This window comes from Chroicocephalus ridibundus, chromosome 5 (genome assembly GCF_963924245.1).
Source record: "Chroicocephalus ridibundus chromosome 5, bChrRid1.1, whole genome shotgun sequence".
Taxonomy (NCBI): Eukaryota; Metazoa; Chordata; class Aves; order Charadriiformes; family Laridae; genus Chroicocephalus; species Chroicocephalus ridibundus.
The window spans coordinates 1,170,144-1,197,918 of record NC_086288.1 but is presented as its reverse complement, the minus strand read 5'-3'; the positions used below and the strand labels follow the sequence as shown (position 1 = coordinate 1,197,918).

General features: G+C 45.6%; 1 protein-coding gene and 1 long non-coding RNA gene across 3 annotated transcripts in view; one reads left to right on the top strand and one right to left on the bottom strand.

Annotated features, from left to right (window-relative positions):
• ANTXR2 (ANTXR cell adhesion molecule 2) overlaps positions 1-27,775 on the top strand; it is a 101,647-nt gene that overhangs the window by 48,066 nt on the left and 25,806 nt on the right. Inside the window, exons 11-16 of the mRNA XM_063335378.1 lie at positions 4,335-4,413; positions 7,652-7,747; positions 13,439-13,480; positions 14,527-14,622; positions 18,620-18,787; positions 19,984-20,064. Coding sequence (XP_063191448.1) covers positions 4,335-4,413; positions 7,652-7,747; positions 13,439-13,480; positions 14,527-14,622; positions 18,620-18,787; positions 19,984-20,064 — 562 coding nt within the window. The remainder of the gene's footprint in view (positions 1-4,334; positions 4,414-7,651; positions 7,748-13,438; positions 13,481-14,526; positions 14,623-18,619; positions 18,788-19,983; positions 20,065-27,775) is intronic.
• Positions 4,418-18,611, bottom strand: LOC134515874 (uncharacterized). 2 transcript variants are annotated; one of them, XR_010071137.1, is made up of 5 exons: positions 18,057-18,611; positions 17,406-17,519; positions 16,140-16,627; positions 10,037-12,353; positions 4,418-4,537 (listed from the first exon to the last, which is right to left on the bottom strand). It is a non-coding gene; the product is annotated as an uncharacterized LOC134515874 (long non-coding RNA). The 2 variants fall into 2 exon arrangements; XR_010071136.1 differs by lacking the exon at positions 4,418-4,537 and having other exon boundaries at positions 7,757-12,353.

Below are 27,775 nucleotides of genomic sequence, written 5' to 3'. Positions count from 1 at the left end.
GTATACATCTTTGTCTGGCTGTTGCGAATGAGTGAGTAGAAGAAATAGGCCATGTAGTTTTTGGAACTCCAGGTTTGAAGAGGTGCTGTTTATATGAACCAGAAGTACACATAGCCCATCAAACAGGTGGATGCTAAAGAAATGGAAAAAATGCATTTCTTATACCCTACAGACATGACAGTTTCAGGAAAGAAGTGGTTTTCTATGTTGACAGGTTCATCCGTTTGAAGATGAGATAATTATCTGTATGAGTTCACTCTGTGGCTTCTAGAACTGCGCGAGTATGATAACTCCTAGGAAGATCTCGAATGGCTCATCCCTGCAGCTGTGTATCAGAATGGAAGTTGATAGGGAAGCTGGTTGTTCCCCCGCGCTGTATCTGCGCCGAGAGCTGATGTGTTCAGTGAGCCTGCTGCTCGGCGTATTTGTCAGACCCGCTGACAGCTAAAGGTTGGGGGAACGCGAAGCTCGGCAGCGGCGAGGTGGCACGTGACACCCGGCGCTGGAAACCCACTCCTACTGCAGTCTGTGGGCCCGCTTCTTGTTAGACACGTGTCATCGGTGCCCTGTTCTGGGACGTCTGCTCCGCCAGAGCGGTGACGGAGGCGGTGTGTGCCCCGGGAGCTGAGCCTAGACCTCACCGGCAGCAGAGTTCATTCCCAGAGGGCGGGGGGGGCTTGCTCGGTGGCACCTACTAAAAACATGGGTAAGCCCCCCATTTTAGTAACCGTAATAGCCGGCCTGGGCAAACTTTGCAGTACGAGCCTGTTCAGTTAATGGCAAGTTTCTTCCTGGACGTTTCTGCTGGACCGAGATTTTTGTGCCACTTGTGAAGATCTCTTTCCACCAACTCATGCACTCTAATAGGAGTTGTTAATTTGTCGTTGACCTGGTGCCCGAGCGTGCCTATGTTCTGAAGCTAAGACAAAGAGCTTAAAACGCCAGAGTTGTGTTCTGGCGACCCTGCCCGCCCCGCACACCGCCCCTCTGGAACTTGGGCAAGTCGTGTAAAATGGATTACAGACATCCCTACTCACTGTTTTTCTAAATCCCAAATAGCCTAAGTGTGGTGGCTGTGGAACACCACTAGAAAAAGACTAATACAGATGTTCCATATGAAGGCAAGAGAGAACCATCCCTATAAATTTAAGAAAATAATACATGTTGCAGCAGGAGTATGTAGTTTGCCTCAAGCTTTAATGCGTAAGAGAGAAACAGAGTGAGAAGTTAAACAGGATTGACTGTTAAGTCTCGAGAGCTGGCTTTTTTCTAGGGAAGCCAGGAAAGCCCAACACCTAAGTCACAGGTCCAGGAGTTCCTAAGACAGGCTGTCTCTCTCACACACTGAAACCGTTAGCGTGAAAGGCAGTATTTCAGTCAGTTCGAATATCACCCTTCAGGATCAGCCACGATGGGCACCTAGATTTTTCCTGACAAATTCGGGGGGTGGGGGGGCAGCCTGGAGGTGTGACTATAGGAAGCATCGCTGCAAAACTTGGGATTTGTTTGCTAAAGATCTAAGGGATATGTGGAAACCTACTTTTATGAAGCTCTGTATAACGTGATTTGTGTTATCATTTTAGCAGGTTTTTTGTGTAGGCTTTCTTATAGAGGAGAACAAAATGAAGCAGGAGCAGCAGTTACAGGTACTGCCAGGATAGCAAGAACATGCCTCAGCAGTACACTGCTGCTCTCCTGAGCTTTCACCTGTCTTTCGGTTGGTAGCTGCTCAGGTGGAAAGCGTGCGAGCCCGAGTCCGTGATGTTTCCGATGGCGCCTGCTCGCGCTGGCAGCAGTACTCAGCCACCCATGCATCTTCCTTTTCAGCCACGTAGGTTTGGGACTGGTAGTAGCGCATCGTGTACATCAACAAACTGCCAGAGGATATAAAACATTGTGAAATGATGTTAGAAAATATTCCTGACTGACAAGAATGCACACGAGTCAGGAGGATGGATGATACTGCCAGGCAGCAAAGGGAATTGACTGGACAGCAGAAAAAAACCCATAGGAAATCATAGACTCACATTTATTTTTGTAAAAAAAAAAAAAAGAAATGGGGAAAAAGTGAGCATCTGAAAGCATTTTGGAAATTTGACCCCAGTAGCTGGCAGCAACTGGAGTCAGATGTTACTGGCCAAATCCAGCAGTTCTTCGCTAGCGCACAGGCAGAATTAGTTTTGATGTCAGTGGGAGTTTTGCCCAACAAGAGACTTCAGAAATGGTTCCAACTAAAGATAAAAGAGCTGAGGAAAACCTACAATGTATTTAGGTTAAAATATCATCTGAAATAAAGTCAGTGCAGGAGGTATATAAGGATCTAGGTTCTTCAAGAACGCGATACGTTAATTTAAAAATCAAAATTACTTGGTGTACTACATTTGGATTTAGAGCAGTTGGAAGGGTTCTCACTGTGCTAGCAGGCTTTGAACTGAGCAGTAGAATCCCAGTTACGGCATCAGGCAGCGGGCAGGCCCCCACCATTACTTTGGAAAGTCCAGAAAAAGCAGAAAGGCTGAACAGCTTTTATGTTCAAGAAACACGACCGCAACGAATGCCCTTTCTTGGGCGTAACCAAGTGCAAAACCTGGAGCAGAGCCTGTGGCGCGTTTCTCTAAGCCATGCTTTAAAAAGACAAGGCTAATGGGGGAAAATGAAACGTGTAAGAAATTAATCTCTCCTCTTTGAATTTGTGCTTAACTGAAAAGTTGCCATCCCCAAATACTTCTGTGTGCTGTGGATTCTTCAGTATGAATGGGCTGAATTCAGTTACTCCCTTCCAACTGGAGATGCTCTGTGATTCGGTTACACCTGTACGGTCGTAGCTGGTGCAGAGGTATCACCAGGGTGCAAAAGGATGCGACCCCGGGACACCGGGAAGACTCACGTTAACGTCACCGGGCCGTAGGCTGGTGACTGGGACAGAAAAACGCTTCCTGTGCTGTGTTTATGATGTGCAAATCTCCAAAAGGTTTGAGAGTTCAAAGACAGCGGCTTCCTCAGGGGCAGCCGCCAGGACATGGGCCGTGTTCCACCAGCACAGCCTGCGCGCAAGTCCTGCCCTGATGGGGAGACGGCACGGCACGCACCCGCTGGCTCTGCGCTCGGCAGCGTCGTGGTGCCGGTCAGACTCGGATTTCCCACAGCGTTTCTCAGGAGTGGCAACGCAAACCACTGAAAATAAAGATTAAAAAGCATCACATTAAAAAAAACCTCACCACTAACAACAGTTTTGGTATAGTTGGCTTTATTTAGTGCGTTGGAAGGGAACTGAATTAATTTTTTATTTTTATCTGTTCCGATTCAGTTATCCTAGTAATAATTAGAAGTAAATGAGAGTTATTCTTTCTGTTAGATCAATTATTCATAACACAGATCATTTAAAAATGAGTTGAGCGGAAGCAACTTACTTCATTTTTACTAAAACTGAAAAAGAAATTAGCCAAATTAGTTAAAATAGCTTTGAACTCCATATTGACTAAAGCATTTGTGCCAGAATAAAAATTCATGACATATAAGAACGGTATAAATGATTAATCATTTTAGTTCATGGATATCTATATTTTTATTTAATTACATCTATGCAGAATATAAACTGTCTGAATCTTGGGAATCCAAGCCAGAGAAGCTGAAGAGTCTTCTTATGTTTAACATTCACCATGTGTTGTTTTCTTCTAGGGTTAATTTGTAAAATGTAAACTACATACTATTTGTGTGCAGTGATTATATACTATTTATAGAAAGTCTTGACCATTTATAATTATCTGACATTTTTATCCATAATGTCTGCATATGACTAAAGAGATGTTTACGGAACAGACAAAACAATGTTATTTTTACAGTTGAACTTCAATTTATTTTACGTAAAACTTTTCGGAGTATTCTATGCTACATGGAATACAGAAGGGATATTCTCTACTCGGGTAGCTCTCTATCGAGAAGGCTAAAATTATTTCCAAAGAGCAATCAACACCGTACCCGCAGAGACCGTGCTGTTCATTTTAAGCAGCGTACATTGAGGAAAAGAAAGCTCGGTCTAAAATGACCAAAAAGTGGTTTCTGAAAGCCACGAGGTCCAGCCCTGTAGCAGCTAAGTATCTTGATCACTTAAAAGTCATCAGTGGTTTCTAGAAAGGGTAACACAAAGTAATCACGTTAGTGCTGTGATTTCTGGGAAGGCATTTGTGATGCCTGGTGCAGCGCAGAGCCCCATCTCCTGCGTTCCTCTGCTGGAAGGCTCTCTGTGGAACGGTCTGCATCTCCGAAGCACGCATGCGCTTTGATTGACCGCGTTATGGCTGCTGATTTATTTTTTTTTTTCTCTTTCTTTCCAGAACTCTGGAAGTTTTGGTGAGTTTGAATGAAGGGCAATCTTTCATGTCCAGCTCATTAACAATCACCGCTTCGGAGTGTGTAAGTAAATGGCTAACATCCTTCAATGTAAAATCCTGAAACCTCTTGCTGCAGAGAACCTCAGTGCGTGGCAGGTCCCGGTGGATGTCTGGAATGCACAGATCCGCCTAACTGAAAAATACACCTGTGCAGACACACACAGAATATACATCATTTAACGATACATCATTTCTTAATAAGTAGGTACATACATATACATATATACATATATGTCCTAAGTCGCTTTCTCCGTATTTTGAGACACGCTTAGAATCTGTTTTATAACACCACTACACGCAGCAAAGAGTTTTCAGCTGTTTTGAATACCCTGATGAATTGTGCCTGGGGTTACAGACAAGGTATTTTTCTGCAGTTATATAAAACAAATCCCTTAATTCTTCCCATTAAGGTGGGAAACAGCTTTATTTTAGGAAGATCTTTTCTGCAGCACTTCAGTGAAGTATTGCTGTATGTATCATGCCAGGCTGCCTAATGACACACAAAAGCCATCTCTTAGGTGGCAGGTTTGGAGATGTACCTTTGCTTTCTGACATAGGCTCTGTTACAAGGGCTCCTCCTCCCGTTGCTGCTGCAGGGGCTGCTGACGTAGGGCACATGCAGGACGGTATGGAGAGGGAAAGCCCTGGAATTCTCCTCCTCTCCTAGGCCACCTCAGCCGGCTCTGCCCTGGCATCCAAGCAGTGTCTGTGTGTTCCGTGACTCTGCGGGGCTTATATTTTTCTATAGCTTGTGAACTGTAGTTTGCTAAAAGCATTACAACAGCTTGCTTCAGCACAGCGTGCAGCTATGCCTTTTGAAATACTGGGATGCTTCCCTGCCCTCAGAGACCTGCTCACTACACAGTGAATTGTGTCCGGAGAGCCCGGTGTGCCACAGCCGCCTACGTCCCGTTCCAGCCCGGTCCCACCCAGCGGATCGTGGCAGCAGGCTGGACCTCGGACTCCAGCCTGCGAAGGGAAGGTGGTTACAATCCCACAGGAGGATGCTGACGCTACGTCGCTTCACGTACCTGATTTTGGTGCCGGAGTAAGCAGTGCAGGCTCTCAGCGCTGTTAATTAGGGAGACAGCCTTTGTCAAACACAGGCTGGAGGGCCTGAGGTGCGCCTAGGGTTACGCAGTGTGAACGTCCTGCTATCTTACAGAATACCAGCCTTATGGAAAAGAGTTACAACCGGCTTCTAGGATAAACCACGTACTTACGCAGTCAGTGACTTTTCTAACTTAATATATAAAATTCCTAACCTCCTATTTCTGCTCTCCATTAATTTCTTCTGCCTTCTGTATTACATAGGCGGGACAGTTAAAATTTTTGCAATTAGACAGGAGGTTCTGAAAATGTGCTGCGCGTGGATACCATGTTTCTATAAATTTGTCTCATTTAAAGTGTGACTTTAGCACAGCTTTCCTGTCAGGCATAGAAGCATACAGAACAGTACCTTCTGCGCATCAGCGTGTATTTTTCCAACAGTATTTTTATCGCTTGTAGGTAATTGTCTTTGAAGAGAAAAAATGACATTTTTCTTCTCTTCATTTAAAAACTAAATACTTGGGGTAACCATAGAAATCAGTTCAGCCCTTCAGTTTCAGGAAGAACGCCTGAATAAATGGAGAGCCGAAGAAACACACATTCCCCGAACGATGTTTCTCTGGTTAAGGCCTCATTCTCATTGGGAAGCATTTCAGGCTTGCAGCACGGCGTGCTGAAGAGCCGCTCAGACGGTGACGCAAGGACAGCACAGTCACAGGAGGATGCTGGGGACCAACAGCAAACTGCTTTTCTCTCTGTCTTCGTCCTTTCAGCGAAAGCAGCACATGTTAAGTCCGTCCCCATGTCCTCTTAAAAATTGCTAAGATTGCACAGATAGGTAAAAACAAGGCATCGATGCAAAGCAAATCACAGCAGATTGCTGGGTACGGCTGTCTTCCCTCTGCTGTACTCGAACAGTGCGTCTCTGTGGTCAGAAGTTGTCACTAACAGGAAACAGAATGAGTACAGATGTGTATTGACAGGAAAAACTGTTGCACTTCTGATCGTCCTTTTTTTTTTTTTTTTTTTTTTTTTTTTTTTTCCGCCTTTCATACATGTTGCAGCAGAGACGGCTCCATACAAGGAGAACTGCTGTTTCCATAGTAGCAGATGGGCAACTGCAAGAAATGGGTCACTGCTAGAATTGTTCCACTAATTGTGATAGCTGAGCAGCTGATGGCTACTCGCTATGTTAGAGTTACAACTACAGCCTCCCCTAGCACACGCACGTCGCTGCCGTGGAAACAAACAAACAATACGCTGCACGGAGGCACGAGGCACGCATCCTACCTGTTCCTCGTAAATGCATACGCCTCGCTGCACCTACAGCTGCGTTTGCAACGGCGCGTACCTCTAGCATGACTTGTCTCACTTGGACAGAATTACGCTTTGCTCCAGCCTCAGTGATTCCCTGGGTTTCCGTCCCTTCCTTTTTCCTCAGCTGAAGCCTCAATAACGTCTATTTTCATAAGGTCACCGTTGCGTTTTTCTCAGTGTTGTTCTAAACCAGCACAGAACATCAGCTGTAAGAATAAAAGCACCTACAGGATGTGGGTTTGAGGTGGTGGGAGATTCATTTCTTATATATGTATTGTTAGTAGAGATTCCTCAAAATTCCACCCAGCCACAGTCCGTACAGACCTGTGCCCTCGTGGGAGGAGAAAGGCACCTTTCATCCACAGACTTAGGAAGAGACTTCACCTGTTTGCGTCCAACAGCCCGTTTCTTAGCAGTCAACGTACCCTTTATTTTCTTCAAGTTGGGCCTTGTTCTTATCTCAAGCATATCAGTTTTACATCGGAACGAATCCACTGACTGCAGTGCAATATGTAGGGAATTCCCCCAGACTATGTAGGGAATGAGAAACATGAATAGCGTTTTACCACCTCCTCCCCCACGTTCGTGTTGACGCATCATTCGTTGTGATAGGCAGCTCCTGTTGAAGCATCGTAGCTTACCTTCCACATCACTCGTGGAGCTGAGGAGGCTTCCCAGGGAGGGTGGGACTGCACTTGTGCCAAACACGAATTTGGCTGAGACCCTCTTCTTGATCCTTTGTGAGGAATTTCTCCATTGGGAGTAGCAGGATGCGACGGATCACTGTTTGGGATCTGTATCAGTCAGTAGGAAGCTGGTTTGGGGCGAGTGGGGAAAGCAGGCAGCAGTTATTGGCAACATCCACTGACGCCGTCTTTCTGCTCTCTTCGCAGTCTAGTGGAGTGGCGGCGCTCATCGCTGTTCTTGTGCTGTTACTGTTAGTGGCACTCGGTCTGCTCTGGTGGTTCTGGCCCCTCTGCTGCAAAGTGGTGAGTAAAGACTTACTGGAAAAAGTCATTGAGTGTGTGACTCACGATTATAGACCGTGCTGGGAAACACGGATACCGTAGGAAATGGGTTAAGTAACAGCAGTGCTACATGCGACGTAAGCCGTCTGTAGAGGGAGTTTTCTTTCATTCGTGATACGCAATAAATGGAAGACAAGACCAGCTTCAACACCGTGGACTGTGCTCTTAGCAGTGCGTCTGGCTGCTGAGCGAGCACGTGTTATATTTCTGTGATATCTTTGATAAAAGCCTTCTCTATTATTTGCAAGTTGTTGGCCGTAATAGTATGCAGATGTTATCCTGAGATGAAGGACTATTTTAAAAGTACTGTCACTAAAATTGGTATTTGTAGTCCATTATGGGCTCTCAAGTTGGAAATCCCTTAGTGTCGTAATAATCCCTTGGACCCATTGTATCTCTTTTCATCCGAGTGCCCTCTTTATCCTTCTGGCAGCAGTCAGCAGTGCTGTTTCACTAACGCTCCTCCATCTCCTTGCGTGTTGGGGTTTTTAAATCGGTGACGGTTGTTATTCATCCAGTTCCACGACAGCGCTGAGGAGTTGGGAAGTGGAGGTCGCTTCCAGGCTGTTACTGTATTCCTCGTCTTCTCTTGGGCCTGTGGGACCTGGGCAGCAGAGGAACTGCCCTTCTCGCCTGTCCATGCCGAAGCCACGGAACCAAAAGCGTTTCCGTAGTCCTTCAGGCCCCAGGCTGCCCTAGGGCAACAGGTCCTCAGCCACCATCTGCATCCTCGTGGGCTGGGGTTTCTGAGGCAAGACCTACGAGTTCTCCTCTGACAAAAACTCTCTCTTCTGCCTCATTCTGCACAGGACAGTGCCATCAGAAATCCAGGGAGGTTGTCTGTTAGCCATTTTACTTCAACTTGATTTTATATCGGGAGCCTTCCTGTGGAAAAGGAAAAGCTTCCTATTTTCTCATTTTAAAATAATTGGCTAACCTTGGTTCATAGACCGTCTTCCCACTTCTTAGTGTCTACACTTTCTGTCCGGAGAAGGCGGCTCCAGCTCGGCATTTCACGTAGAGCTGCCATCTGGGGCAGGCTGAGAGGGAGGTGGAGGACATGAAGGAAATAACATTGCAGCACACTTATGTGGGTAAAAAAGCAAATATTTTGTGTTTCAAAGTATAGTTATTTTAAAAATACGCGTATAAAATAAGATTTAAATCCTTAAGTGAAGCCAAGTGACTTTTTTTTCCAGTGTCTCCTGTCAGCTAATTACAGACTTCGGAGTGCGCCGTTTCACCACTCGTTCATAGTTGTTGAGAGGGATCATCGTATCCTTTCTCAAGAGCTGCTTTTCTGAAAGCGGCTTATTTTCTTTTGTCCTTTTCGTGACTGCTCAAGTTCTTCGGTTTGGTTTGGTTTTTTTTGTTTTTTTTTTTTTTCAAGACAAACACACTTCCTTTTGAGTTGACTGGTATCAGGAAACCTAATGTTTCTTCAGTTTGTCAGAGCCCTCAGAACGAGTTAGCTCACTAAAACTCTGGTTTTTGTCACCAGCTGAATATGACTGTCAGAATGTAATCCACGCATCTCTAATTTACCTTAGCCCGGAATCGGTCTTTCCCAGTTGGAAGCGCAGTCGGTGACATGATACTCAGTCGCGCGTGCAGTTTTTGTGGTTTGCCAAGCGGATGGGGTTTTGTTCAGCATGGGGTTTACACATGGGATGCCTCTTCTAAGTGAAAGGAGTTCAGTTTACAGGCGTACTTCAACACGCCGTGCAGAGCTGTGGAGGGACAGCTACGGCAGGACCCGATTAACTAAAACAGATGCCCTCTATAATGAATTGCAGAGCAAAGATATCACCTGGAGTGCCGAAGGTGCACGGTGGCATTAGGGCAGGGTTCTGTCTGGGAGCTACGTCTCCACAAACAGCTGCACCGAGCTGCGAGAAATTGCCCCTTGGTTCTCATTTACCTCGTGCTTAAGCCTGTTCCTCCCTGATGTTTACTAAGGGATAGGAACGTACCCTGAGCGTCTTTGCTGGAGACAGCGTTTGGTACAGGAGTGATTGGCTATTTCTAGGGAAGTCTTGAGCTGCAGATTGGTAAGTTTTCACTAAAAAGCAGCCTGACTTCTATGGGAGCAATAAAACCATGGCACTTTAAATATTAGTGCCCTCTGTTGTTTCCTCACACCTCTCATGGATATTCTTTCTTTCTTTAAAAAGAAAACATAGGGAGTATGGAGTCCTCTAACATTTAGGACTCACTGCTACAATGATACTGAGTTCCCAAACCACTTACCGTTGCACTGAACCTATTACCAAATTCTGGCTGTTCCTTTCTTTTTGTTTTGCTGTCCCGTTTCCCCAGATCATTACACTGTGCCTCCATTCTTTTCCCTCTCTCCCGCACCCGAGGTTCGCACGGTACACGTTATGGCCACTTGTGGCTGCCTGGTTTTGGGCTGTGGTGCCAGTGTCCTTGACGAGAGCGGCACGTTATGGGACCTCCTCGTCCCTGCCGCTGAGTCTGCTCCTGGCGAGTGGAGCGCCTGGTTTCACGGGACAAAGAAGAGGAGCAAGGAGGAAAGGAGCAGCCCTCCAGAATGAAGCATATGAGAGAGAGAGAGGGGCAGAAGGTGTTGTGGACAGGGCGGAATGAGCATCCAGAGCCACGCGAGCGCCTCATCTCGACTGCCTGCAGGCAGGGCTTCAGGTGGTTGGGGCACTCCGCTCCGTCCTCGCTGGGACCCCCTCTGACAGCGTTCCTGGCGCTGAGGCCCGTGCACACTTACAGACCGGGGCAGGGGGACTCCTTTCTCCTTCTCTTCCTCCCCCCACCCCTTTTTTTAAAGGCAGTTCACTGTTGACAGTTCTTTCACTCTTCCCTCAATATCGGAACATATGATCGCATCAAGCTGGCTTCAGGCTCTGGTGCTGACATTTCCTAATGCCCACATCACGCGAACATTTGAAAAGTGTTAATGAGCAGATCAAAGGGACTGTTGCCTGAAGCAACTAACTTTTTTTCTTTCTTTTTTTTTTTGGTAAGAAATCGGCTCTCCTCCAAACTCAAGTCTTCATTCTTTGCAACTAAATAAGTAAGATGCAGCCTTGCCTGATGATGATGATAATAAAACAAAACAAAACAAAATTAGGAAGTAATCCATCTCTACATGGGGTTAATAAGACAGCGGCATTATTCAGAGTCTTCCGTATTTAAACAATCTGCATCTCAAATCCCGGAAAAGTTAATTTGCAATATTACGCTCTTCAGTACGCGCAGTTTCATGCTGCATTTGCATTGTTTTGTGCCAAAGCTGCATGGGTCCCTCAGATTTCTCTTTTTAAAAAATGGCTTTCCACTGACTTCACTCGAACTATCACACAAGCCTGAAAATAATCTTGGTGTGTGCGCGCGTGTGTGAGAGAGCGTGAGTGTGAGGAGCCTGTGCAAACATAAGGCTGCAGGCATTTACATTCCACTTCTGTCAGCAGGGGTGAGTATCTGCTACTCAAAGCAGATTATTTTCTCACACCACTGTCACATTTAAAACAAGTTTCATTTTGTGAAGCTATTAGAAATAGCAGCTAATTAGTGTATTGGTTAGCTTCAAATCAAGTTTACCCTACAACTTGAGGGAGTTTAGCAGCTGGCATAGGATTAGATCCTTTGCTCAGGGAGTCAAACGAGTCAAACAAAACCTGTCGTTGACTCATGACTTTTGAAGCCCACTGAGGTCCAAAAACCAGAGTTTTTCTTGATTTACTGGGGTAGAAAATTTGATTCTGCATATAGGAATATAGGAATATTGATAAATATTAGGAATACATATAGGAATACCAACAGGCGTAGGGCCCAAGCAAACTTTGGCATGCGTCACAAAGAAGTTTACTCTGCAAAGTTTTCTTTGCTCAGGAGAAATTGCAAGACGTAAGAATTGTCGAACGACAGAAAGCGGAGTGATGATAGCGCTTAATACGTATTTGCATAAATCCGCAACCTAGCCAGGCCTTTCCCCCCTGTACAGCTTGCAGTTTTGGCAGGAAAATACGTTTTTTTGAGATAATCATTAGAGACAGGCAAAAGGGAAATAGGAATGGGGATTAAATAAGATAAGGTGACCCTTAATATATTGAAAGTACCGTTTTACCGTTTCCAGTCTGTTAATTGCTTTCAGTGAGAAGGAAATATCTTCATTTGAAAATCTTGCTCAGCATCGTCCCATGATCCCTCTGTGGTGTTTCTTGTAAAGTGAGGGCAGTAATTCCAAAGATTTAAAGACAAGTAACTTCTAGCATGCTTTCGGAACATCATAGCAGCAAAGCGATGCCTGGTTAAAATCCACAGATGGCTTTGCAATTCACTCAAAGTACTCTGAGCTTGCTTGACGAACAGTTCAGTGTCTGACACCTGAAGGGCTGTGGAAGAACGTTTCCAAGGCTGCCACAATGATCTCTTAATTTCATACAACTCCTGTGTCCAGTGCTAAAATTCCATAGCTTGTTTCGGTAGTAACTAGTCACTATCTTGGTGGAACGGTGACTTGAAACGTGTATCAAGAAGGAAACCTCTCCATAATACTTGCCATTCATCTGTGTAGTGACATTATTTATAGCTAAAGGAAGAGTAAATGAAAGTACTATAATTAATAGCACAGAGTGAATAAAATAAGACATATTTCAGTCAAGGTACTGAGTCCTGTATTAGGAGATCTAGATGTTTGTCATCACAGACCATTTTGGTTACATTTGTATAATGCTAAGGCACAGCAGAAACAGACTCCTTTATGTTCATGGGGTATTTTTTAGTCATTTCTATACAATATGCAAGGACAAAAAATTACTTGATACCACGGAAGTTCTTCTTTTTAGGTTACAAACCCGCTTTTCTTGTGGAAGAATGGATGTGCATTCAGTTTTCATCTTAATCATTTAAGAGGGCCGCCGCCTTCCTCTTCCCTTTCCCGTACCGTTCAGTGGATTCCCGTCAGTACCGAGGAACTCCCTGAGGTTTACCACATGTACGTGAGAAGGGGAACAGGAAGAAACTGTAGGTCGAGGTTTAAATAGAGGTGTAAGTGAATTATGCTAAGAGCGGGCCTTACCCAGGAGCAGTTTAAGAAGCCCTGTGAACGTGATTCCCGCTTGCAGGCACTCCGCACTGAACAGTCAAGGAGCCACATACTTAAATTATTAGATCTGAAATGTGAGATCTGCGGAAACGATCTGGACGTCTAGAGGTGAAGCCTGAGCTACCAGAAGGACTTCACGCTTGTCATCGGGCCAGAAATTATCCAACAGCATGGCACAAGGAAGCAGGCATCTTGGCCCAAGATTATGCAAGACCTCATATAGACCTTGGGATGCTTTTCCTCCCGGGCTTGCTAATTAAATCCATAGGGTTTCATCACTGGCTATTACTTAGAATGACTGCGTCTTATCCGGTCAGGAAGTAAAGTGGCAGACGCGTCTGCCCAAAGAGTGTCTGCCAGTCAATTGATGTTATTTTCTATTAGACGGATGGTGTTAATTTCCAGAAGGCCTTGATAATCGATACCCAAGGGACTTGGCAGCAGCGGTTGCCAGTTTGCACGCAGATGTGGGGGACTCGGATGGAAACAGTTCACTCTTAAAATTTTCTGTTTGCTTTTGGATGCTGCCAGTGCAATTCCTTATGCTTTTATATGTTTGTCTCTTTCAGGTCATCAAAGATCCCCCTCCGCCTCCGCCGCCTCCAAAAGAGGTAGGGTGTGATGGTGCTCTGCTCGTCACACTGGTTACACAATGCCCCTCCTCTGCGCTTTCCTCTCTTCTGCGAACCCGTCTCTTTGTCCGAGCGGCTGAGGGAGAAAGAGCTGTCCCATGGGAAGCCTTAAGCTGAGAGCAGGATGGCCAAAGTCCAGATCTCTGCTCTGTCTCAGTCCTCTCAGTGTGGCATGAATTAAGCCCAAATCCTCAGAAATACGCAGGGGCTTTATCCCAAGATAGCTGAATATTATTTTTCCCATTCTGCAGTGAAAGCAGAAAGACTGAGAAGCTCTTGTATAACAGCCTAAAGATTCACATCTGACTTAAACAGCATTTTCCCACAGCTTTGGCGTTCCAGACACTGAAGAACCCTTATAAGGGAATTTCTCTCCCTCTTTTGGATAAGGACGCACCAGAGGACCTTCTGGTGTCTGCAGTATCTTTGCCCCTTGGTCCTGATTTAGCCAATTGCTTGAGCGTACTCACGTGTACTCTGACAGTTGAGTCCACGATAAGGCACACTTCATTGAGCTGAGGCAGCCAAGAGCGAGTTTGACAAAGGTTGGCTTGGGAAACTGCGATCGGCTGCGTAACCTTTATGTGCAGATCTGCTGAACGCCGTCTGCTGAATCCAAATGAGTAGGGCTGATGATCTGGCTCTTTAAAGGCATTGTATTTTCTGCAGAAGAAGCCACTGCAGATCCTTTTCTTTGTGTGTGTTTTACTTATTTGTATTAGTGGAAAGGAAAAGGATGAGGCAAATGAGTGACTGTCAGTAGAATCCACAGTGAGATTCCCCATCTGGACTTCCCTAATGGTCACCACCAGTGCTCTTCTCATGCAAAACATTAAAAATATTTCCAAACGTGACCAGATTTTGTTTGGGAATTGGTATATGCTTGGGGAACCTAAATATCTGATCTTTCACACCTAACATGGGAAAACTTGCTCTCTCTGAACTCTACTGAAATATACTAAAAAGACCCTTAGGGAAAAAAAGAGTATCTTTTTGAAGTAAATGTTATTTGAATTTATTGACAGGAAGAAGAACAAGAGCCCTTGCCTACAAAGAAATGGCCCACGGTGGATGCTTCCTACTACGGTGGACGAGGAGTTGGAGGAATTAAAAGGATGGAGGTTTGTACGATATGGAAATGCCAATTCCCTAAAACACAAGCTCTCTCAGGCTGCAAATGCTGGAAACGAAGACTTTTAAAGTGTACTGAAAATACAAGGGCATAATGTGTTCTTCCTTCCCAGTGACGTAAGCCTTGTAAAATTTTTTACTGTATCCAACCATTTTGACCTTGCCTATGAAAGAACAGCTTTCAGTAGTTCCGTTTGACTGGAACTTTAAATAGCTGCCTAAAGACATGCTCTTTCCATCAAGCTAATGAGAAAGAAGGAGTGAGAGCCTTTTCTGAATGTTTTGGAAGAAATTACAGTGAAACATAAGTCCTCCAACTGTGGGCCAGCCAAATGCGCTGACAATGGTGATGCTAAGGAGAGGCCTGATCCCAAAGGAACTCACAGCGACAACAGTGCCTGTCTTTGAAGAGACACGATAGCATCATGTTAATTAAAACAGAATGAAAAGTGTGCATCCTTATGGGCACGTCCTTATGTCAGATTTCATAGTCAAGTCAGCCTTTGTGGAATCTGCAAAGCAGTTTGCTGCAGTTTTTAACTTTGGTCTTGGAAACACTCTCTCTCTGAAATACCCACCCAGGCCATACTGATGTATCTTGATGAAACTTTAAAGGTATTGGCCTAGGAATCAGCTTTGCTTGAGTTCTTTTTAAATGCGGCAGTAGAACATGCAAGTTTAAAGCTTGTTTTGCACAACAGCACAAGCACAACAAAAAGTGTTGTTTATACGTGCTTCCTTCAGCAGTTCAGAATTGCTAATTTAGAAGAGCTTCAGATTTTAGAAAAAGAAACATTTCGTGCAGTGCTTTTCAAGGCAAACTAGAAAATACTTCCCAACATAAAGAATGACAAGCCTGGATTTCTAACAGGAGCCATGATGAGCCCCCAAGAGGAGGTCCAGGAGGGGCTCCAGGGTTTAATCATTACAGTTTGTAAATGGGATCTCGCGCGATTAAACAGAAAACTGATGGATACCTCATGAACACAAGTAACAGCAGTACCATAAAGAAATGCATGTTCATCACATGGCAAAAATACAGTATTTCCTCTTCAAAGAAGAGAGCAGAAAGTAATGGTTAAGTTAGAAAACTTTTTCTTCTGTGCTAGGAATTTTGTGCAGGACTAAGGGCTAAAGACGTAAACCAAATGAAATTGCTGACTACACAGTCACGGGCTCCTGAAAGGCACCTCATTCTGTGGAGCTGTGTCTGTCTTCCCCTGGCACCCCAGAGTACTAACAAATTTCGGGGCTGGGTGCCACACTGCAACGCCTCGGTGCTTGAATTTGGAGCTGTAACCGGCGGTGCTGAGGGAATCGCTGGCTTAGCAGCCCATTCCGGCCGCGCGGACAGAGTGGCACCAGGCCTCCTACCTTTCCCTGGCTCAAGAGAGCACGTTGTTTGTTCGGTGAATCAGGGCAGAGCAAGTGTGGAAAGGAGAGAGAAAACAAACCCAGTCTAACAGGACGGTGAAGGTGAGCCAGCCAAAGGGACGGTATTCCTCACCTGACAGTTACACGTGGTCTGTTGTGGCCAACGAAAAACTTGATGGACTAGTAATGGACCTTTCTTCCCTGTTTTCAGTTCATGTGCTAATGCAGTTGTCTATTTTTTGTTGTTTCTCTGTGCTCAGTTCTTCTGCCATTCTTTGGCAGCTTGGTTCTTCTGGCAGCTTCCTTGCACAGAGAAAAGGAGAGCATGAACAAGTAAACTTCTGCTTACCGCTCCTGTCCTGCCTCTCTTCGCTTACTGCCTTCCCTTTTGGGGCAGTTACACATTCACCCCTGCCTTCCCCACCAGCTTCACCCCCTGCGACGGTCCAGAGCAATTTAGCCAGTGTTGTTCGCACTTCCTCGATCTGTCTTTTGGCATGGCTTTAAAGTTTTATGATGTCATTTCTAGACCCCACCCATTACAGGCAGTAAGTTTTTATGCCAAAGTTGTGTTGTCAGACTCCGCAAATTCTGGTTTCTTCTGGGTGAAGTCGCTTTAATCTGAAGGAGAAGGTCATTTTATCAGTAAGGGATGCACCATCTACCTCTAAATGGTTTTAACAGTGTTTAAAATACATTTTAACCATCTCATAAAAAACACCGTAAAAGTACCGTTGATCACAGTGAAAGATACAGATGCATTTTAACGACCCAGCAGGGCCTACTTGGACATGAAAGCCCATTCTAATATTGCAGAGAGAGGCTTCCCCAGCGAGAAAAAGAAACCGCTAAGCAAGCCAAACAGTAAAGTTCAAAATAACAGAAAGGTTCAGAACAGTCTCCCTCCTAAGAAATGATGGTCTGTATTTTACCAAGGTGAGTTACAGTATTTAAAGACCAAATTAAGCTCTGTCATACTTCACTGCTCTCATTCTCTGCACTGAGACTGCATTGGTAAAGAACACTTGGTGGTGGTGATAAAATGACAAGATTTTCCTCCAGGGTATTTCATTTTTCTGAAGGGGGCTAGACTTGGGCTCGCCTACGTATTTTCCTCACTTTCCGTATCAGCACATTCTACACACGGCGCTGCTGAGTATGCAGAAGTCAGGCTGCCTCCTCCTCCCATCCTCTGGCACGGTTATCCTGGCACGTTGTAGTGTCCCTAGCAAGACCTGGAGCAGTCTTCGCCCTCCCTCCGGGAAGCAGCAGACCAGGGGCATCTCTTTTTCCTGGTGGGCCCCTTTGGAGTGGGAGAGTTGTTGCCCACCCCGTTCTTCTACCGACTTTCCAAGTGCTTGAATGGGCAGGTAGCAAGACAGAACTGACATACACCTACCAAGCAGCGTGCGGCAATGCTCTTAGTTCTTTCCCTGAGGGTGGAAGGTCAGTCTTCTCTAATTTTTCTTGGATTCTTCTCTTTTCATGCCTGACATCTCCAGTCAGGAGGTCCCTGAAAAAAACAAGCATGTTGGTGGGGGACGGCAGTAACAGTTAGTTGTTCTCCAGTAACGGTTTCATGACTCATCAGCACGTCACATTTACCCAAGACATAATGTCAGAATTTAATTGCCTGATTTAGGTGGATCAGGTCCTCCTTCCAGGCTAGACTGTAGCAGATGGCATAATTTAGAAAGTCTTCCACTGAACATAATCCAGGCCAGTTCTACTAAGAACTTTCAAGCTCCAGCCATAGGTTTTAGATGCTCTTTTTGGAGGATAAAGTCTTGCCCGGGTTTGTTTCTTTGTACAACACAGCCAACACCCTTGCTCAAATTGCTGCAGGGTGTTTCCCACAGCAGCTGAAATGAGACTGCTGTAGCAGGACAGATCGGCTCTCTTAGGGGGACTTTTATGGCAGTGGAAATCTGTGATTGTCTCACCAACAGCAATAATCCAGGTTTCCTTTCCCTTTGAACCCTTTGTATATATTTTATATACTTGTGGCAGTGATAAAATATACACTGCTACGTGTTTTACATTTACTTACTATGCAGGTTAGTCTGCTTCATCTGTGCTTTCTCCAGTGTGTGTCTTCTTGCAGCACTACTTGAAAACCTGAGCAGTTCCAAGGAGCTTCTGCTAAAACTTCCTCAAGTACGGCCTTCTATCTAAACTGGCGTTCTCAACAAACACGCTGTGGTAGGAGATCTGGGCTGACAAAATTCTAGGCTTCCATCGGTGCCAGATGAAGGCTGGTATTTTAGGATAAATCAGAACTGGAAATGGTATTTTTACATCATTAATTAAAGAAGATTTCCCAGATTTCCTGTCTCCTGTACAGCCTGTGTGATGCGTGGTAGACTTTTCTTTCAGTATTTCTCTTGACTTTGTGCTACGAGAGACTTGTGTTTACAAATGTATTTAAGTACAAGTACAAGTAAGAATGCTTGTCATCAAAAAAGAAGAGGGAACGTTTTCCTCAGTACCTCCCCGCTTGTTTATATAGAACTTTTTCCAAAGTTAAACTTTTTCAGCTACTTTTGTTATCCGCAACTGTGTCCTTGTCCTTTCCATACAGTGCATTTATGTCTGAACTCTGCCTTTCTTTAGGTTCGCTGGGGCGATAAAGGATCCACTGAAGAAGGGGCTAGATTAGAAAAAGCAAAAAATGCTGTGGTGAAACTCCCAGAAGAACCAGAAGAACCTTTTCATCCTAAACCACGTAAACCAAAGCCTACCTCACCAGCCATTCAGGAGAAGTGGTATACGCCAATTAAGGTAATCTTTTTAGTCTTCGGTACAATATAATTTTGTACTAAAGGCTGGATTTTGCCTGCCCTACCAGTCTTATGCATGCTGAACTGTACATTATTTTTCAAGTATTCCCATTCGAGCGTCATGTACTGTTCTCGAAGTGAATACCTGCTGAGGACAAATGGCAGGAGCAGTGTAAAGCCCTAAATGCAGTACTTCATCATTACTGCCACGTTCTGTTATCCTTCCCAAAAAAGGGACATATCATACAGTAAGAGTACTAAAATCTACAGGGGCTTTGTTGGCGTTTGGTCTGTCTCAATGTATATCTAATTAAGCCTAAAATTCCACAGTTTATACAAAGCTTTAAACATACACACTCATTACCAACCAGGAAAAGCAAGAAATTATATAAAACAGTATAATGCAAAAAGTCTGACAAACAAGTGGAACATATTAAATGGCAAATAAAGACATTTTCTTCTCTAAATGCCATGGGTCACTCGCAAACCGATAACAAGATCATTTTAAAAACTGAAGATGGATCCATAAATAGCTTGCTGTCAATGTGTAAGAGCAGAGAACAGGCAGGTTTAGCTGGGAGCACGGACACATCTCCTTGTAAGTCCTTTCTGACCACCAGAAAGCTCTGAAGATGTGTTGTGCGCACACCCCCGTGCGGAGCGGGATGTTTCCGCCACACATCCGAACTGCTGTGCGTGTTCTGCACCGGCAGCCTGAGCTTTCGCCACGCGTGGGACTTACTGTGCAGCACCAGCCAGCTGCACGCCGCGTGCCTAGCAGGTCCCAGCCTTCCCGAGAGCGCGGACTTGCTGCGTACAGGCTGCAAAAACACACACGTTTATGTGGGAGAAATTCCAGATGGGCACGTGGCGATGCAGCCCAAAAGACTGGCAAACGGCCGTATTACCTCTAGGTCGCTGAGAAGCAGACGTGGGTTGGGTCACAGCCCTTTGGCTCCCAGGGGCGGTGGGTGCAGTACCTGGCACTCACAGACGGGAACCAGCAGCACCACAGCTGTCTGGGGTGGGCAGCGCAGCCCAGGTATATACTTTGCGTATCTGGCTGTGAGGAACCGGTGCTCCGTTCTGCCTGTGAATTTCTCCATGGAACTCCGTGGACCGTAACTTAGGAGGTGTGCTGTGCTCGCTGCTGACTGTTTTTGTTGTACTGAATGTCCTGTTGCTCTGCTGCCGCAGGGTCGACTCGATGCGCTGTGGGCGCTGTTGCGAAGACAGTACGACAGAGTCTCGTTGATGCGACCGCAGCAAGGAGATGAGGTTTGTGTGTGGCGCGCGTATCCGGTGCGGTAGGCGAAGGAGGGGCACGTTGCACTGGTAATTCTCTGACCTTAACCAAAGAAAGCACTGCAGCCAAAAGGATGGCACAACAGGAAAAATAATGTCTTGGGGAAACAAAGTGCATTAAAAGATGCATCACACCAGCACAGGCATGTTGCAGAAACACGGATCTCCTGAAAACGGAGTGAAGGATTCTGTATCGTGTGTGTGTTCAGCTGGAAAACAAAAACATAGCACACACGTCATTCAATGTAAACTCTCCGTAACAAATACTCCAGTCTTCTTACAGCCAGCTATTTGTAAGAGTAGAGTCTGGCAATCAGAATATCAAATCCACATCAAACGTAAGTGACCACCAGTAACTTTCATGCAAGTTGCTTCAGTAAGCTTTACGCTTCCATGCCAAAGGCAACTTTCACAGAAACACAGGTGAGGAAGCCTGTTTCTCCGACAAGCCTTTCTTTGAGTCCACTCACGACCCATGAAAAAGTGGCCTCCGCTACAAAGGCTCTCAGAAACTCGGCCCCAGAAGGGCGTGACAGACCAGATGCTCTCGTACCACAAAGCAGTACTGTGCCAGAACGCTATTTTTGCAACATATGCTATAAAATGACATAAAAAATGAGAGGGATTAAAGGGAGGGAGTTACCTTTGAGAGAATGAGAAGTAATCCGTATTGTGATTATTTCCCTGGGATGAAGTTTGGTACTGTTCTAAAAGAAGGGAAGGCGAGCTTTAATTAAGACAAGGACAAATGTTGGAAGCGCGACAAAGGGCAATGCTGGAAATAGGGAGCATGGTCAAATGCTAGTGTTACCATTCCAGTTGTCCTGCTGGCAAGTTACTTACTGTTTGCGTGAATGATGCACGTTACATGTAGCAGAATGAACAATACCAAATCTGTATACAAACTACACAGTACAGTACAGTTTACCAGGTAAATTCAATGTAAATAGGAACGCAGAAGAAATGGTGCCTGAACAGGCAAAAAAATTGTCAGTCAGGCCCCGTTTTGAGGATTTCTGGCCATGAAGGTAGGTAGAACCTGCCGTCCAGGGAAGGCTTTGCTGAGCCGTTGTGATGTCAGGCATCCGCCTTCTCTGGACTTGACAGGAAGACACCGACCAATGTCTTGGTTTATGAAAAACAGAGAAGTACCCCACTAATCTTCAGTATCCCCACTGAAAAAAGGAGCAGAATTTGCACTGATGAATAAAATCTAAACCAATGGTTGTTAAGGTGTGAGCTGCGACACTGTAGGACTGCAGCTTCTGTCTGGCGTGTTATTTTATATCTTAGGAAAAAAGATTACATCTTTTTAGTTGTTCATAACTCGCAAGGTGGAGATGCCACGCTGTACCCGCTGGGTTTAAGTCGGTGCACGGATGAGCAGGCACGTGTACGTACAGCGAGACAGGCACGCACATACCTACTCGGGTAGCACCGGTACGGTACACAGCAGCCACATAGCTGTTTGGTTTTGTCTTCCTTCTTGTCTTGTTTAAGAACTTGGTAGTTCCCGTTTGTAGAACAATTCACTGCTGAATTCAAGTCCTTGATCAAGTAATTGAAATTTAGGCATGAAGTATCAAAGCAGAGTGAGGTTTCTCTTCCCTCTCTCTCTCTCCTCTCCCACCTCGGCCACGCTGCCAGACAATGCCGAGGGTGGCCCAGTTTGAGGCGGCACGCGGTCGAGCCGAGGAGCTTTGATTGTGGATGGAAGTCCTTCGAGTCATGAATTTTTCAGGCAGCAATCCGCGAGGTTGGGAGGCTGTACAGGTGTGAGCGAGCAGGTTGCTGCCGACATCTGTTGCAAGCGGAGGCAGAGGTCCTGGGCAGCCTGCAGCGAGGCTGCGGGACTGTCAGCAGATGTAGTGAAGAGTGGCAGAACAGTTTTGGTCTCACATTTGCCGCCCGGGGGCTGAAACACTAAAGGTAGAGTGGGGGTGGACACAGCTGCGCTCCCAAACATGCCTCAGGCACAAATAAAGAGATCTAATATAGTTTGACTCTGTTGTGGTGGGGAGATGAGGACAGAGAGCCACTTCAGAGACAACTCAACGCTGCAACATCTGCCGCCAAGTTTCCGGGGAGTGACAGGGGACAGCAGGTACAGATCGAAGTCCCCACGTAAACAGCCTCCGTTAAGCCATGAACTCTTTTGAAGGGCCCCCATCAAACATAGCGGAGTCCGCAGCAGGAGGTTTTGTTTTCAAAGCCATGTTTTGTTTTCTGCCCTAACAGGATAATTTATAAATGATGCATTGCCCTGCGTTCATACTCCTATTTGTACTTTCTTTCCTTTTTTAAATGAAAGGGGCGATGAAGAATGAACCACGGTAGTTTTGGGGTGCTTTGCTAAACCAGCTGACTGTCCAAGGATTTTAACTGAGGTTGTGGCACCGTTCAGCCCACGGCGTTGGGTTTAGGCAGGCACCGGTTAGAGGTGGCGACCGTAAGAAGGGGGTTAGAGCACCTCTTTTTCTTAAATGTTTGCTGCCAATATATTCCTTCTGATATTTCTTCAAGTGGGAATTTGTATAGACCTCCGAGCTAAACTGGAGCTGAAGTTTTCTTTAAACTTCCAGAATAAACCCATAATTATTGTTAAAATTAATAAGTTCCCTGTTACAGAAAGGAGCGGAAAACACGTTAAGAGTATTCATTTCAAATTCCCCTATTCAGACTGAGTAGTGCCACCAGAGCGTGCAGCCAGAAGAGTTCTTGCTGTCTTTATTAGTTTACGAACAGCCATCTGAAAGATGAGTGCTTCAGGCCTCCTCAGATGCAGCAAATACACTGCACATCACAGTAACTTACGCTGTTTCTTCAGTGTTTTCTGCCCCAATATTCCTTTGCTGGCAGCATGGGGATAATGGCTATTAAGAACAGAAAAGTTAATCTTTTCTGTGTGGAACAGAATTTGCTACAGCTGTCAAACACCTTCTCTGCCACCCTAAAGAGCATTACAGTTCTTCCCCCCCGCCCCCAAGCTATACTCAAAAGAAAACGTTTCGTTCGGCGGTGCAGTTTTTGTTAAAAAGTGTTGGTTTCATTGGGCGTGATTCAAAAGGGGAAAAACCAAACTTGTTCTCTCGATGCCTCAAAACATCTATTTTATGGAGTGGGCTGCAGCGGAACCAGCTGCGTTTGGCCACTGCCTGGCTGCCAGTGACGGGAGGGCAGCGCGTACGCCACCCAGCACAGCGCGGACCCCGGGGCCAGTGCGGGCACAGCCCTGCCCCAGCGCCCCCGGCAGCTCGCCTGCCTCCCCGCAGGTTCCTCCGGCCGCGGGTCTCCAGGAGAGACGTGCCAGCTTTAACTGTCTTGGGCCTCCAGATTTATGAACTAGTCTCGCGCCCCTAACCAGATTAGTCCCCTTTCCATTAACCGCCGAAAGTAGGGCAGCTGTCCGAGCGGCTGCTTGTAAATTCGATAATGTCTGCTGTGTTAATCTGGAGGCTTTTCAGATGGAGGAGGCAGCAGATAACAGGATTAAAGTTTCACGACCCAGGGTTTTCACAGCCCGAGACGCGGGCGTAGGGGGATAGGGAATGACTTCTGTCATTAATCTTAATTGATTGCCAAGAGGTTTTAATCTGGGTTATTAATTAGGAAGGTCCTTAACACACTGTCTACGTATCAACATCAGATGCTCTTTTGGGACTTTTGGGACATATGGCCTATCTTATATTTACATTCACACAATTTACACATACATAAATTTCTGTATGAAGAAATTCTTATATGTATATATGAATACAAATAGCTCTAGAAGCATTTGCATGCGCAGAGGCATCACGCACTCGTTGGCAAAACGTGATAAAAATGAGGCACTTTGAACAAAAGTTAAATATCCGCACAGTAAACGTGTATACCTCTGTCTGTGCTGATACCTATAGTAACACATTTCGACTATATATGCCATTGATCTAGATTATCTTTTAAACGGAAATCTTTGATTTGCAGATTTAAGTCATGTTTAACTAAAGTGCAGCACGTGTGTCTCTGTGCCTCTGGCCCTTCAGAAACATCCAGATTACAAACGGAAACGTTACCGGTTTTATCTATAACCTAGGCAAGAAAAGAAAACGCTGTGACAGAGTCCTGGCATTGGAATTTTGTGCAGATTCAAAGCGCGATACAAATTTCTGCAGTCTTTCCTTTCTTTATTTACATGATTAGTCCCAGGTAGGGAAGTGGAGTCGGGGCTGAGGAGTCCTTTTGTTCTATGTTCTCTGTGAGCGACAGCAGAAGATTCCTGTTTCTTGTAGGCCGTGGTGTAGCCTATCAGAGATGGGATTCTCCACGGCTAGAGAAGTGAAAGGTCCCAGCTGCCTTCGGCAGTGATGTGGCACGCTTTGGAAGATTCAGACTGTGATTTCACTGCCATTTGGAGGAGATCAGTACAAATACTTTCTATGAGCAGAGCCGAGTGATGATGGAAGTCAACTGGCCAGCATCTAGAGAGGCTCTGGGATGGGCAACTTGGTGACAGAATGAGGTGAAAAGATACTGGGTAGTTTTCCTTTGACTCCACCGGGCTCTAATTCTCTAACCAGCAGGAAAGTCTTGTGAAAACATCTTGAAAAGACTGTTTTTAGAAAGCGAGAGTTCATCTATCACCTAGAAGGTGTCGGTGTCACCTGCAAGTAGCGGTGGCAGCCCAGACCTCAAGAAGGTTCACTCATTTGGGATGAGTTTATTATAAGCTGAATTGTAGCTAATTGAGCTCAGAGTATGCTCAAAGATGCCCTCCCAGATACTCACTGTACCCAGGCAAGAGTCTCTACAGCCTGAAAGCAGCTGCGCGTGTTCATCATTTCATGCATGCAGATTTTGTCATCAGCTTTAATACAACATTATTGAAAAGAAGGCGGGGTGAGGGAGCTGTTCCATTACCTTGACACTGATTGCATCGCTCTCGCGGAATCAAGGAATGAACGAGAAGATAAAAAGTTGGGAAAGACTACAGCACGCATGCTGCTGAATGTGACAAGTGTATGTTAGAGGTGAACAGTGGGGAGAAAAAGAAGAAAAATGATCCAAAATTATGTTTATCGATTCTGATCTTTTTACCGTATCCCCAGAATTCAAAATCATTTTTGTTCTGAAATCAAGTTTTGCATGTCTAAGTGCATTATGAACTATACATCCCTAAAGAGTTAACAAAAACTCCTAAGCATGTGAGTTATTAGCATTTCAAAAATCACTGAGTCTTCATAAGCTGTAATATTTTGTGACCAGCTCAGCTGCAATCTCTTGATGGAGTGCCTTCAAGTACCAGGCGCCTCTCATCTTCTCCGTCCCTATGCTTTGTCTAACGGGGACAGTGCTACCTAGTAAAAGACGCGCCTGTGCCATAGGTTGCCAAAGCCCATTAGACTTTAAGGTTCAGGCTGCCATCCATCCATAAATCAGAATGTCTCAATACATTTGAGTTTTGTCCCTCAACACTGTGACACAATGGCACGCCCTCAGCCTTAACATTTAATTTTAATATTGAATGTGCTGCTTCTTGATGGCTTGTGTCATAGCCTTCATGTAATTTAAACACAGTCTTAAAAAAAGTTAATTCAATTACAAGTAATGGAGTTATTAATGCTGCTTCGTGTCACTAAGTATATAAGGATGCATATGATTCTCTTCCTTTCAAGTCCCTCTGAAACAAATTTTGCAACTTCTGATAACTGTGGTGGGCAAATGCTAAATGGGCATCGATCCCTTAGGTGTAAACGTTCTTCAGCAGCCTCTGTGGGACAGGTGACCAGGTGCTAAGTCACAGTTCTGCTGCCCTCCAGCCCTTGAGCGCGGACCACAACCCCCTGAGCACAGCGCTCTGGCTGCCGCTGCGCTGCTTTACGCCAGGGCTCGCCATGTCTCATCCCGAGACGAAGATTATTTCTGATACACGCTTCTACCTGCAGTTTTCTCCAACAGCGTTGCTCTATCTTGACGACTTAGTCTAGCAAGCCAAACCCCGCAATTCAAATCAGTTTGATCAAATTAAAGAGGATTAGGTTTTCTTGGAATTCATTATCACTCGTTTCCACTGGAAACAACAGAAATTCTGTAACGGTCTGAAATATAAATTTCCTTGCTGGATGCAAAATATTACTGTCTGATCAGAGAGGGTAAATGCAGGTGGAAAGCGCACGGTAGCTAGTAGTGCATTTTATATCTTTCTGTGCCAAAGTAGATGGATGATATTTTAGTCTACATTATAGTACAACATAAAACCTGCCAAAATTTGGAATGGTTTAAATTGATGGAGTGTGATCCCAGAAGAAAGTTGATTATTTAGGGCTGACAATTTTCAGAAGAGCTTGAGGGCTCTTCGGATGTTCCTCGGTTCTGTGGAAGGACTTGCCCAGCAAACCAAGCAGACCCCAGCGTTACAAACTGTAGCAGGTCTCTAAATCACACAAAAGTCCTGCGTATTGCTGCTGGAGAACAACTGCCCCCCCCCAGGAGAGAGACGTTACGTTCTCGGGCACGTCCTCGTGTCAGGGCTGCTTCCTCCTCGCTTCCAGCGCTGCCCTGTCGCCCGGTTCTGGCTCCCGTCCTCCGCACGGGCTGCTCCGCCGGCGAGCATCGGGTGGCTGTCGTGGACCCGGGGCATCTACCACCGCTCAGCCACAGCTAGTCACAGGGTGTTTATTTCTGTTCATTCATTAAATAATGACATCTGTGGACACTCCACCCGCTGACAGTCAGTTTGAAGCTGGGGCAGTTGAGGGGAATGCCCTTCTGCTGGTGCCGCCGTTTTCGTAACGCCATGCAGGGGGAGGCCTGAGAGCCAGCCTGCCGTGTGTCGGCACCAGCCAGTGGCTCTTTGGTAGCACCACGTGCAGGCACGGCTGGTCACGGGTCACAGCTGGCTAATGAACTCGATGGAGCGTTTTAGTAAGATTATCATGGCAACTAAGATTTTGCCCTCTGATAACAGCATTTATAACAAAGAAAAGAAAGGTGTGTAAAGGAACAGGAGAATATAATGGACTAGGTTTCCGTTGGATCTAGGATTCTGTGAATTCTAGGAATTCTAGATCTAGTTTCTCAAATCTCATTGCTTTAAAAGTGGAGATCACCTGAAAAAGCTAGTTTGGCAGCAGTGAAATGAGTGGTAGAAGGAAATACAGTAACAGTGACAGGAATTTTGCTGTGTGTTCACGAGCGCTTTTGGGCTAGATCTCTTTCCCCAGTAAGAGACACCTTCCCGAGGAACCTAACGCTTGTGACGCTATTGCCCCAGAACCCGTACGCGCAGCAGCGAACGCAACAGGAGACGGTTCAGTTCTCCTGTGCACAGCAGGCTGTATTGGATGCGTTAGGATGACGCAACCCGCTCGGGCTTGCAGCAGAAGAGTGCTGGTGGGTGCGAGGGAGCGCTGGGTTTCCCTGTGGCGTGAGTGGGCACAGGGCTGGTGGCATCGGCGGCGAGGGTGGCCACACGCGTTCTAAGTTTTCCAGGCTGGTATTTTCAGATGTGCTAGTCAAATCTATTTTCAGCGTTCATCATGCTGTAAGTTTGTGAAGAGCCTGCTTTAGGGTTTTAAAGCACTGCTTTGGGAAACTATTATCAGTAGATATTAATTATTGAACGCTACACCTTCTGGAAAAGTTGTTTCATCACTGGAAAGTGACCTTGTTAGAAGAGGCAGAGGGAAAGAGAGACGTATGGTGCCTC